This window comes from Adiantum capillus-veneris, chromosome 1 (assembly GCF_014529385.1).
Source record: "Adiantum capillus-veneris isolate H3 chromosome 1, ASM1452938v2, whole genome shotgun sequence".
NCBI lineage: Eukaryota > Viridiplantae > Streptophyta > Polypodiopsida > Polypodiales > Pteridaceae > Adiantum > Adiantum capillus-veneris.
The window spans coordinates 144517071-144530905 of NC_140931.1; the positions used below are offsets into that span (position 1 = coordinate 144517071).

General features: G+C 43.7%; 1 protein-coding gene across 1 annotated transcript; it reads left to right on the forward strand.

Moving 5' to 3' along the window:
- The first annotated feature begins 7992 nt into the window (after positions 1-7992).
- LOC147465731 (uncharacterized) lies at positions 7993-9594 on the forward strand. Its single transcript, XM_086512283.1, has 2 exons — positions 7993-8126; positions 8228-9594. Exon 2 carries the CDS (start codon positions 8322-8324, stop codon positions 9288-9290), a length of 969 nt encoding a protein of 322 aa, XP_086368409.1. The 5' UTR covers positions 7993-8126; positions 8228-8321; the 3' UTR covers positions 9291-9594.
- The last annotated feature ends 4241 nt before the right edge of the window (positions 9595-13835 follow it).

A 13835-nucleotide genomic window follows, 5' to 3' on the forward strand; every position in this document is an offset into this window, starting at 1 on the left:
AGAGAGAGCACATCAATTAATGCTGACGATTTGATCTCATCAAGAAAAAACATCATTGCTTTTACGGTCATCCTTTCTAATTAAAGACCACGATCATGTTGATCCAATCGAAACTTTTTCTATAAAAAATAGATTTTCACCAAACTCAAGTTCTTTTTCATTAGCAATAAGCAAAAAGTTGAGAGAGAGAGAGAGAGAGAGAGAGAGAGAGAGAGAGAGAGAGAGAGAGAGAGAGAGAGCTTGACTCCCAAGGGGCTGAATAAAAAATATTCAAGTAGCAATAATTTATTCATATTAAGTGAACGTTCATCTCAATGTATTTTTCATCATCCCTTTTTTTTTTTTGCAAAACTCACAATTGTGAGTGGATAGTACTAAGACCAACAAAAATATACACCAACCTCGAGCTCAGACCGAGCCTTGAGGGTCAAAGGATTACAAATTTTCAGCTTGACAGAAAAACTACAACTACTCCTAGGCTTTACTTATTATAAGATGTCATCATGACATGTATTGTTATAGACTAGTCCTCTGAGGCTTGTTTCCCTCCGATCATATGGATTGTCACTCTGCTCTCTTGTATGATTTCACAAAATCTTGCCACAACCAGATCCCCCTCAAACACACGGCGGTTCCTTGCTTGCTAAATCTGATGAAAGAAGTAGTACCTGATGATTTGAGTGCAGACAAGAAGAGTAGGACTTCCCAACCTGTAACTACCAAAGAACAGATCAGTCTTGAAAAACTTAATTTGCCATGTCCTTTGAATCCACTTGCATAATTTCCCAGCCATGCCGTTGATTGCCTGGCATCCCATGAAGAGGTGGGCAAGGTCTTCACTAGCTATTATGTACCCCGAGCAATGATCGAACCCGATTCCTCTTTCTTGTATCTTTACGCCCGTCAGTAGAGCACCCCACATCACCTTCCACAGAAATATCTTCATATACTAAGGCCACCTTGGCTTCCATATGTTCTCCATGACTCCCTCCCACCATTTTTCCGTCCAGTGCCTCTTCCATAATTTGTTGAGGGGCCTACACCAATTAGCCTCGTGCATTAATGCATGGTAAATGCGTTTAGAATGTGGTTTCCAAAAGAGGATACTCCCGGGCCATCTCCAAGCGTCCCATTCAAAGTTGGATTCACAAATTGGCATCACCACCTTATCAAGCTCTTTCATCACCTTGTAGACTAGTAAGATCTCAAAACCATTCAGTTGAAATTGGGTGGCTAAAGAGTCAGCAGTTTTCCAGCACTTAGCGTTGCCATCCTAGAATTGCTCTAGTCGAACGAGCCCCTTATTATTGACATTCCTGGCCATTTCTATCCAATAGGGGCTTTGCGGAGGCCCCAATATTTTAAAGAGCCAAGGGAACCAGTGCAAAATGGAGTTCTTAAAGTATCTGGTTGCTTTCCCCCATTCCAAAACCTCAACTGCTCTTTTGCACTTCCTCATCAATTCCCCTAAGAGTCCATCAAATCTAAGATAAGACCACTTCAGGGCGAGAATTTTGTCATGCATCACAACCCCCTTCCACTTTCCCCCTTTCGATCCCAGTTTTATTGCATCAAGCATTTCCTTGGTCAAGATAGCCCAAGCTTGGTCCTATTTAGCCAGTGAGACCACAAATTTGGCACAAAGGGCCTCAGCATGGGATACAGTTCTTCCAAAGAAACCTTTTCACTGGTTTTAAGAATTCTTTCTAGTTACACTTAGCCATCGTGAGCACGGGGCTGAGGAAAGCAATATACGAGATCATAAAAGAATTAATCACTCTAATCCGGCTTTGGAAGGGAAGGAGAACAAACTCCCATCTTCTCATTTTTGAGTTTATTTTTTCAAGGACCCATTGAAATCTTTGCCTGTGGGTTACGTCCACCCCTACGGGGGCTCCCAGGTGTCTGAATACACTCCCTTTTGAGACAATCTCTCCTATCCATAATGTAGGGTCGAAAGAGTCGTTCTCCAACAAGGAGATAAGTCTTGACTTCTCTATATTGCATTTGGATCCCGAGGCCACGGAAAATATTTGCACAATCTCCAGAGCTCTCCTGACAACTTGAGGGCATGCATTCAAGAATAGGAGCGAATCATCTGCGAACATTTTGGCCAGTAGCTGGTCATTGCTCGGTAATGCCAGACCTTGAATCTCTCCCCGTGTACCACTGGCTTCGAGCATTGTAATGAGAGGATGCGACCCGATGGAAAAAAGCAAGGGGGCCAGGGGACATCCTTGCTTAATAGACCTTTTAACCTCAAAAGAGCCCACAACTGTGTCATTAAACAGGAGCTCTGATTGGCTGCCAACGCCTAGTGTGCGTATGAGGCGACAAAGGCGAGGCCCAAAGCCTAGAGCTCCCATGACTTCTTCTATATAGGACCATCCTATTCTATCATAGGCTTTGTCGAGGTCCAGCTGCAGCAAGATGCACTCTTGCTTGGAGAAGGATGAATACTCTATTTCTACCATTGCTGCCAAAATATTGTGGCATATATATCTCTCCCTTTAATGAACCCATGTTGATGTGGAGAAATGATCCGACTCAGGAGGGGGGCAAGTTTGACAGCTATCGCTTTGGCAATAATTTTGTATGCTACTGACATCATTGTAATGGGGCGCCAATGTTTAAGTTGAGAGCAGCAGATCTGTTTGGGGATGGACTTGATAAGCCCTCTCTTAACACTTGCATCCAACGACTCTTCAGAAACAGATTGATTGGCCATCTGTGTGACTGGAACCTTGAGATCATCCCAAAATTCCCTAAAGAATTCAGTCATCACTCCATCCCAACCGGGGGACTTTTCATTGCCAAGAGCTTTAGTGCCGCTGAGCATTCCTCCTCAGAGAAGGCCATTTCTATGCGGTTGGCTTCCTCCTGGGGAACCTTCTTTTCAACACTCCCAAGTAAAGACGCTCGGGCTTCTTCCACTTCCTGAGATTGGGTCTCTAGCTGGCCGATAATCTGGTTGAGATAATTGAGCATAAGTCCAACCATCTCATCTTGGTTTTGAATTGCATTCCCTTTCTCATCCTCAAGCACTTGCACGCAGCCTCGACCCTTTCTCACTTTCAGAGCCCTAAAAAGATGTGCTTGGTTAGAAGGCTCTGGTTGAAGGAAAGTTTCCCTAGAGAGCAATCTCGCCTTCTTGATTTCCTCCAGCTTTTCGTTGGCCAGATGAGATTTAGCTTCAAGCCATCGCTTGTGCTCATCCTCGATAGCCAGTCCGGCAGCCTTCCTAGAGGCTAATTGCACTACCTCCTCTTTCGGATGTTTGATATGTGCCTCACTGGCTTTTTTAACCCGAGGACCCGAAGTTTTGATAGCTTTTTGTACACTCCGAACAAATAGATTCCAAGCACTAGGTTTATTCATCCCCACATCTTTCTTGAGCTTTCCCAACGCTTTCTTGGTGATGCTTTTGAAGAGAGGGTCTTTGAATAGGTGTGTCCCTGTAACCAGAAGCTTTTTCTCCCCTCTCGGGGATTGCCCCCCCCCCCCCCCCCCCCCCCCCCCCCTTTATCTTTCTTGAGTTGCAAGTGTAATGGCATGTGATCGGAGATGCTTTTTGTTGAGATTACCTTCATCTCTAACGTCGATGAGATCCAGTCTGCTTGATGAGAGCAATAGCATCTGTCTAGCCAGGAGGCAGTGCGGGCATACTGAAGGCTTGTGTAGGTGAATCCAGGCATGCTGTTCCATGGGCCCACTTCTCACAAGTCTATCATAGCCCACTTCTCACATAAGCTCAGCCATTTAGACTTTTTTGAGCCAGCCAGTATACTGGTGAAGCCTGTTTTGTCCTTGCTTTTCTCGACCATATTGAAATCTCTAACCATCAGCCACTCCCCTTCGATCGGAGTATCCCTGAGTTGCATCCACAGTTTAGCTCTATCCTTTGCGTTGCAAGGGCCGTAAACATTTACTATGGTGATAGGTTGATCGTCCCATCTGATTCTAACACCAAGGACCCTTCCGGAGGGGTGGTTTAGAACCATCTTTGGCTCCAGATCTCTGTCAGCAATGAACAAGACCCCAATGAAACCGTATGAACCTTCCCCATAAAAGATAAGTTTTTTTCCTACAGCCTGTTTTCTCTTGCTACGAGCATCCAAATGGTGCTCTTAGATGGCCCAACAATTCACTGCCTTCTCTTTCTTCACTTCTTCTCAGAAGAGAGTGCCCTTCTTCTGGGTTTTTAATCCCTTCACGTTCCAAGATTGAATAGAGAAACTATCCATCATTGGGAGAGGGGGACAAATTCTTCTGCCTCCAGGAACTCTTCAACAGAGTTCCCATTCAGGTTGTCCTCTTCCATTGGCTCCTTTTCTGTTGGAACCTGCATGGTATCCAGCTTGGAAGTGAAAAGGTCCTCCTGATTCGTCTTCCCCAAAACTTTGAATAAGTTGTCATATCGGATAGGAGGCTTTGGGAAATCCGGCGGGACATCTTTGATTTGTCCCAAGGCCCTAGCCTGTGCTTTGAACCGTTTACATGAAATATGAGATACTTGTTTCCAGCCCTCATCTTTTGGCCTAAGAGTTGGAGACATCACGATCTTTTGCATTACTAGGGTGGCCGTTCTTTGCTGAGCGGTGGATGAAAAGCGGTAGCTTTGGGTGGTCTTGCCCTTACCCTGGTTGCCATGATCTTGTTTCTCCACATCTTTATCCGAGTTGACTTTATTTCGGCCACCCTCTGCCTTGCCAAGATTTTCAATAGGCTTCTTTGTTGGATCTACTGCATTCGTGTCACCCTGTGGGGTAGCCTGTAATTCACTTCTCTCCATCATCTGGTCTGTAGGCTTTAGCACCTCAGCGGGACACGCCCTCGCATAATGCCCGAATTTGTTGCATTTGAAGCAGGCCTCAAAGAAAGTGTTAAAGTTCAGAGGAATGATCTTTAGTCCAGCCCCAACATTCACCACCAAGTTCTTTGGCTGTGGCTTCCACAAATCCCACCAGATACAAACCTTGTTTGCTGCTACACCAGAGGCTCTGGCAAATGGGACAAACAGTGGATCACCAAGCGAAGCTGCGAGATCCTTCAAGTTCTTCCTAAGCTATACGGGGAGGTTGAGAAACTCTACCCATACTGGGCAAAGATCCTTGAATGCCTCGTTAGATTCAAACAGAGGGTCCCAAGGGAGCACGCACACCGGCGCGCGATTGAAAAACAACGGGCTTTTTGTCAAAATCCTCTCAACCATTGCATTGTCGTTGAACTGAACTGACACGAATCCTTTCGCTATATATTGGGTGAACATTACCGATCCGTGCTGATTCAGAACCAACGAACTGCAGAGCCAGTTGCTGAGCTCAATTTTATTGGGAACTCTCCCCATAAACCTGAAGACCAAAGTGGAATTTGCAACCTCCGCAAGTTGTCTTTTCACAATGGCAGGGGGCACAACCACCATAACGACATCTTTCACCTTGACACACTGCGGGAGCGCCTTCTTGAGTGCTTGAAAAGCTCTATCCCCTTTGGCCAGTTCCACAGCGTCCTCCTACGTCGGCGAATCCTGCGCGACCTTTTGTTCAATGAGAGTGCACTCAAGATTGCTGATAGGTCTTTTTCCACCTGTGTCTTTCTTTGTTTCAGTTCCTCCTTACTCAAATTAGTAAGGGAGCTCTAACTGTTATCATCGGTGCCTGGCTTCGCAGGGTCGCATGTCGAGTCGACAGCCTTCAGAACGTCGGGCTACTCGATCGACGACCTCTGTTTGCCTGCCACTGTTTTGGCGTAGGATGGCTTAGTGGAGCTCGCCATGGCGCGATAACACGCCTCACTGACACCAAGTCCCAAAAGGATATTCACCTAGTGGAGAATCAACGCTTTTAAAAAGCGAGTATTATCTCCGTTATAGCAATGAAAACTAGCTCTTAAATAGCAAGGCGATTATTAACACACAATAATTGCGATTCTGTCAAGACAATAATCGCTTTGCAAGCAGAGGTGACGCAGCGAGGAGAGATAGCAAAGCGATTATTAACAGAAAACCTAACTTTAGCGCAATCCCACCACAGACAAAGCGTGCAAAGCCACTACTGAGGAGAATGCGAGTGCCGTCCCTGCGTTTTTTCGCTGTGAGAGCGTTGGGCCGCTGGTCTTGCTCGTTTTTTCTCTGGTGAGGACCCAAGTGCTCTCTCGCTCTCCCTGTGTGGCTGCAACACTACAGCGACTCAGGTGAGACTAGGTTTTACTCTATCATTCCTAATACACTCTCTTTAAGCCATTATACCCTCTTTCGTTTAATGGTGACTCCACTTTGTCTAATCAGCCAATCACAAAAAAAAATCAATTTTTATCTTCAAAGTTATTTTTAGCCAGCAAAACAGGGAACTCAACTCTATGGCCTTTGCCCTTTGGGTAGGCCAAAAAACACCCTCACACGTTAAATTTTAATTGGACCGACTCCTATGACCATGGACACAAAATTCCTTCCCATAACTCTTCCTTCATGCCACTACCAAAAAAAAATAGAGATAAGGCCTAGTTGTAGGTGGGATTTTACTAAGGCCTGGTTCAGACGAACCGGACGGTAGTTGGCAAGGGAAGAAGTTGCCTCTTGTGCAGCACACATGGCGACGTTCAGCTTGATGTCCGATCAAAAAGGGATTGCCATGCAAGCCAGGCCCGCCATGCCCCTGTATCAACCAAACAGCTCCCCCACCGGTTTCAATGCAATGAACCCCCCCCCCCCAACCACGTTCACGTTCACGTAGGGACGTTCATGTGGTGGGAAGAACACTGCACTGTGCACAGGGTCTGGAAAAGTTGCAGCGGGTTGAGGTGACGCTCACTGCATCACTTTTAACCTGCACACAGTTTGTCAGTGAAGTCACGGAGCGGAGCTTAGATCGACTCACTCACACACACACACACACACACACACACACACACACACACACACACACACAGATACACAGACAGAGAGCTAACACAGTATGCAGAGAATTCGTTGAAGGGTTATCTCCCAAATCTTATTATTTACACATGTATAAGTGAGTATATATAAAGAGTTAGTGATAAGCGAGTTAGGCGGGCGAGTGGCCATATCCGTATAAGAGGCCACTTGGGTTTTAATCCCAACAGTCAGCAGGGAATTGGCAGCAACGAGTGCAACGTTCGACAACAAATGTGCGCAAGCAGGCGATCAGCGAGCTGCGTTTGTAACGCCACCGAGCGCACCTACGATGGTCTCATGTGCGTGCTACATCTGCCTTGCTTGTTTACAAGAGACATACAAAATTTTAATTATAGGCTTGTTTTAGTGAATCAGCGTTAGCCCAATGGTAAAGCGCTTATCGTTTTCTTGGTGGTTTTGAGTTCAACATGCCTAGCCCGCCTTCTTGTTCCAAATCTGGTGGGTCCGGAAATAGGAAATTAAATGGTTTTGGTCCAATAAGCGTGTGCTACGTTACTTGCTGTTTCTTTGCCATTGCCCCTGAAGTCTGAACCCAAGGGCATTTGGCTGATAAGTTTAGCGGGCGATCCTCGTCACTATATGGCACGACTCTGGCCAGGGGAAATCTAGGGCCCAAATTTGGGAGGGCAAGGCGGCTTTAATCTCAACCGTCGGATCACGCAGTGAACTTGGGGTGAACTAAGGGTGAACTCGGAGCAAAAATGGTGCCCCGAGTTCACTCCTGGTTCACCCCCCTAGTTCACCCCTAGTTCACCCGCCTTGTGAGGTGTGGGCCGAACCCAAGACGTCTCGGTTATCACACGAATGTCCTACCACCACGCTAACGTGCGTCGCTATCCATGTTGACATGGCACATGGTCGTACCCTAGTTTAGGCGCCCCTAGTTCACCCCATTTCACCCGCCCCTAGTTCACCCCTAGTTCATCTGAACCAGAGCCGTGCCATATAGTGACGAGGGCAAGCGATGGAGGAAGCCAAGCAAGAAGCAGTAGTTGACGAGGATGCTGCGAAAAAGCTGCAGGTAGAAGTTATGGTACGTATCCTCCCTCCCTCTGCAGGCGATATTGCATCCAGGTCCCCCTTGCTCGCCATGCCTTCTCAGTTGCCGCTCTTCCTTCTTCACTGCTCGCCTTTCAGAACGATGGCGTTCTTCGCAGAAGAGCCCACACTCTTCACAGCCCACCGATAGCAGGTTTTTCCATTCAACTCTTCTCATTTCTGTGCAGATATGACCATAGTCGATATTGAGTTTAGATCTGACAGTTGAAGTTGTCATGTCAATGCATGCCACAGTGACAACAATCCTAAAGGCATTGAGCTCTTCGCTGTTGATATTGTTGTATCTGACACTTCTGATGCTGGTACATACCAGCGATGCATAGATCTCATGTATGTGAAGCGCAGCGACATGGTCGCATGTGGACTTTTTTCTGGGGTTGATGATGCCTTATGTATGCTTCGCATTGCAGAAGAGTTTCTCTTTCAGGATTGCATGGATGCGTGCATGGAGTATCTCAGTATGCTATGCTCATGGACTCTTGCTGAAGAGGCATCCATCAGGTTGACTCTTTCTTCCTTGCAAGTGTGTGACATTCATCGCGACCTTGCAAGGTGCCTCTCGCTCCCGCAAGGGGTGCCTTGGGATGAACCCACCCTTGTACTCCGTCGCATGCTGGTGCATCTGCTTCAAAGCTGTGAGCCTGCAATGAAAGGTCTTGATGAATCAAAGCCTATACCAGAAGCCAGTATCTGTATGGTGTGGAAAACACATTGGGATGTGATCAAGCTGAGGACTAAGCCTTACGAGGTTTCAAAGTACTGGAACACTGGAAAACAAGAGAAGGCAAGTGTGACGTTGCTTATGCTTTTTGACAGATTACTGACGTTAGGAGCAGCTGATGCAGTAGTAAGACTCTTTGCTTGGGATGAAGGTGCATCCTACTCAGTAATAGGTTTATTTAAGGATATACTGGATTATGGTATGAGAAAAGAGACTTTTTGTAGTCAGACATGCGATATAGTTGCTCGGATTCTGCAATCGGTTGCAGATAATAAGGTCCTACTGTTGCAAACTGACCGCTTGGCTCTCATCAAGACCTGGCTGCCACTATGCGCAACAGAGTTCATCGCCACTGATCAAAGGCAAGAGATCAGCTCCACCATGATGAGATTAATAGGAGCTTTGCCCATAGTAGACAGAGGTGAGGTCTATAAGTATTGCATGGAACCACAATTGAAAGCTCCAGACGAGCTGGTGACGTCTTTGCAGCCATGGTATGACATGGTAAGAGAACTGCATACTCAGCTCGGTAGCAGATCGAGTATTGCTCTCGTAGGCAAAGATTTTTGCTCATGAAGCGCATGAAAACTCCTTGATTTTGTATCTAAGTTTTTTGTGATGTACATGACTCTCCAGTATCTGAGGATGTAATTTCTTCGCCTCTTCTCTTTTGTTCTGCAAAGAATAGTGATAGGATGCTGTGGGTAGATTGCTTGATATAGAAGATTTTTGGAAGCATTTGTGTAATCAAAACCTCATCTTTTGTAAAGCAAACATGCAATCTCTCCATTAAGATAAGAGCACTAGCCTTGTTAATAACGTCCCCACTTGAACAGGCCTGAGAGCTATGAAAGCAAAAGCAAAACACATTTAAACTTTTCGTACTGAGGAAATTTTTTAAAAATATAAAAAAAGTAGATATATAGTCTACATGGGTATCACACGGAAGTATTTGTGGAGTCGGCACATGGTCTCTCAAATTTATAAGCAACGGAGGTGGTGCCTTGCCTTGTAGTCCATTTTCTATTACATAGACATGGTATTTAGGAATAAGATAGGGAACATGAATTTCTCTCTGATAATTTGATATTTAAGTCCTTGTCACAACCATATAAATTTCTCTCATAATTTTGTATTTTAATTTTTGAGCTAGCCATGTTGGGTATATCTTTTAATTGACATGGTTCAAGAGACTGTATTTCAAGGGTAGTAAAGTTGACATACTTATCGAACAAAGTTCTATTTTTTTTTTTAATGGAATCAAGTAAATTGTTTTTTCTACTTCTCAAGTGCAATCTCCTCTTCAACACCTTTGACTTGATACAAGAGTCTAGATGGTGAGAATAGTTCCATTTTATTGTGTTTATTGCACAATGGACAGTCAATTAGAAACCCAATCCAAAACCTATAAATAGGGGCCATTACTTCATTTGAGAGGAGAGGAATTAGGAGTGACGTGCTATTGTATCGTGCTTTTTAGTGTCTTGGAGCTCACTGTGCTCTTGTACTCTTTTCCCTATAAGCTGAGAGCAATCCTTTGGCTCATACTATATTTTGTTCCAGTTGTACTGATTTGAATATAATCCAGTTCCAGTCTATGGGTCATTTCCATTTCAGGTCTTTTGTTTTGAAATTTGCATATCTAAATTTCCTTAACTCAAACAAACTTGGAATAGCTATCTAAAGAGACCATCTCATTTCATTTTGGCGATCATGATGGCTTTAGCTGAATTGCTCTTGATAGTGAATCACTCTCCCAATTGGTTTTGGGTCCGTTGCTTGTAGTCATGCCACCTAGACGAGTTGCTCATGATAGAAGGCTATCAACCAGATTCACGAAGAATGCAGTCTCCTCTTGAGTTGATACTTACAGATCTCTTTCGGAAAATATCTACTTCTGCTTTGGCTGAATCTTTCTATTTCTTGTTGTTGGTCGATGAATCAAGTAGAAAGATGTGGGTGTTTTCCATTCGTGAGACTGGAAAGAAGGTCAAGAAAATACACATAGATAGAGGAGGAGAATTCATTTCAAATGAATTCATTAACTAATGTAATGAGCATGGCATTAAGAGTCAACTTACTACCGCTCACACATCACAATGAACTGGAGTTGTGGAGCATTGCAATTAAAATGTAGTAGAGAAGGCATGATGCATGCTTAGCCCAATGCAGAAGGAATGAGAGAGAGGCTTTGACATTGACATGGAGGCCGGTAATAAAACCGATTCGAACTTGGATCAACAGGAGACTCTAGGAAGCAGGAGGCCTTCCAACAATTTACAAGGTCAAGGCGTTGGCGATCGAAGAGGGCAGAGAGGCGCTCTTGATTCACTAAATCTCACAAGAAGGCCAAGGGAAAAACTAGAAAGCACACTGATGAGAGTGAAGGTAGTAGAGCTCACAGGTCAAGACATAGGAAGATTGAGCAGAAAGGAGACCCAGATACAATAACTAAAACGGACGATACCGACTAGTGGGAAGCAGACACTTTATCACTCCAGCAAGAAGAAGTCAAGGGAGCATAGCTCAGATCAGACACCATGGAAGATCCAGTGATTTGAAAATTACCTTTCCAATATTCAAAGGAGGTAAGAAAGACGACCCAGATGTTTACATTCAATCTTTTGAGCAGTACACAGAGCTCACGAACATTGATGAAGAAAATGGGAAAACTATTTTTCTCAGACATTGAAGGATGTAGCTTGAAAATGTTACTACTATTATGTAGCCTATCAGCTCCGAACATACAATAAATAGATCAAAGCATTCATGCTTGAATATTCACATAACAGAGAAGATGGAGATATTTTATGAAAATCAAACAAGGAAAATTGTCAATTTGAAGCTAGGTGGAGAAGATTAAAGAGCTAACCAGATAGCTTCGCAAACCTCCATTTGAAAAGCAAATGAGGGCTTAGTTCCTAAGTGGGTTCAAAAGTAAAAAGCTAAGGGAACAGGAGGTTCCATCCTCGAAAAAGAAATTTAATGATCTGGTACAACGAGCTTTGAAATTAGAACAACAAGAAAAAAACAAGAAAGGACACAAGAGCAGAAGGAATTCTAGTGAATTTGAGACGACCACTAAAGAGTCTGAGACTACCTCTAGTTCCAGTTCATCTGATAGTGACTCGGACGATAAATCTAAGAGTAAAAAGAAAGGGTCCTCGATGAAGAAGCTAGAGAAGATGTCCAAACAAATTGTGGATATGGCAAAAATTAAACCTTTAGTGAGCAAACTAGAAATTTGGTGCTCACATTGAAGATATAGAGATCACCGGTCAGATGAATGTTCCCAATGTACATAATGTAAGCTTACGAGCATGTGTGGGATAAGGATTCATCGCTTCAAGAAAGGAAAAGACTTATCTATGATCGCACTGGCGAACCCAGAATCGATGAAGACGGATGAGGCAAGTGGATCCAAAAAAGAATAAGACCATCACAAGTGCTAGAGGGGGTAGAGGCAGGTACCAAGGTGGTATTGGCTGGGGTAGAGGCAGAGCTGACTTTGGAGAAGGAGTCTAAATTGCTATATTATGGCCATTTTGTAGCTAGAAGGGTCTAAAAAAAAAACACTTGTACTAGTGCTGGTAAGGACATTGACCAGAAGCAGGGGTACATTTATTGAGGAGATTCCAGAAGAACCTGATAAAAGCACGCTCCTGAGACAAAGAAGTGTGATCAATAGAGAGCCACATGGAAGACAAAAGGCAAAGGGAAAGTAGTTGATGAATGGCATCAACAATGAGACCCGATGGTCAAGAGATTATAGAAAACTTGGCAAATAAGATGACAGAACAACCAAAATATTCAGATGCTAGGAGAATTCAAAAACTAAATCCAAAATGTTCAAATTCTAGGAGAATTCAAAAACTATAGTCTCAACCTTTAGGGACTCAGTTAGAGAAACAACTCAAAGAGTCAGTGAGGAAAAAGCAACGATTGGACTGAATGAATCTATGATTGATGTTGTAGAAAGTCCAATTGAAGAAGTAAGGCAAGTCAGATTAGACGTGATCGAGGCTGGTGGTACTGACCTAGTGAAGGATCAAATAGAGAGTGCATCACATGATCAACGAGCTACTAGATAGAGGAAGTCAACTCAATGGAACTGTGAAGATAGCTAGGTGGAGGGAAGATCTTCCCGTTTAGATTGTAGTTTTGGTAATGAATAGGACTATGTTAAGGTCTGTGAGAGAATTTAGAAGTTGATAGTAGAGCTGAATGATGCCCATTACAAGAAGCTGCAAAGTTCATTAGACAAAAGAGGAAGGCATAAGCTGAATCAAGAGCAATGAACTTGGCATTCATAAGGGATAATGAGCTTAGTTGATTACAAACTAAAAAATCATTGGGAACCATTATCTGTAGTAATACTCGATGGGGGAGGTTGGAGTTGATATCTTTGGAGATCATTTGAGGAAAAAAATTGGGGATTCATGATTTAAAACCAACACCATTTAGAGTATGAATGGCTGACCATAGGTTACTCCAAGCCATAAGACTAGTTGAGAATATGCAAATCAGAGTGGGTCAAAAACCAGCTTCTAAGTTTTGGATGTTTAGGAAGCTTATGTAATGCTTCTAGGAGACCATGGCTCAAAAATACTAGTGTAGTGCACAATCATTCCAACCGAACATTGAAAATACAGGGGTTCAATAAGATCATCCAGATCAAGACAGACAATACAAGGAGATTTGGAAAAAGACGTTAAGACCAAGGGAACTTTGTAAGAAATATGACACCAAGAAAATTGAAAGGATGCTAGCCCCAATGAATATATTTCCTCTTATAGAGATTGACTTGATTGTTGTACTAATAGACAAAGAACAAGCTGAAGGAAAAGGAAATAGGAACCAGAGCAGTTCGCTGAGTTGAACACTTGGGAAAGGACAGTTCAGCTAGATTGGCATATACCAAAACAATCAAATTTGGAGAAGTTTGAATTCATATCATTAACAGAACCCAGTCAAATGAATACAAAAGGTTCAAGTCAAATTGCTATAAGAATAGAGATGGAACTTGGACTAGCAGAGCTAGGTTATCCATTTAATGAATATGCAACATGTATTTATATGAAGAAGAAAGTAGAATAACTAGACAAGCAAAAATGAGGGGTC

Coding starts and splice junctions, on each gene's coding strand:
- LOC147465731 (XM_086512283.1), top strand. CDS start 8,322: ATGTATGTGAAGCGCAGCGACATGGTCGCATGTGGACTTTTTTCTGGG.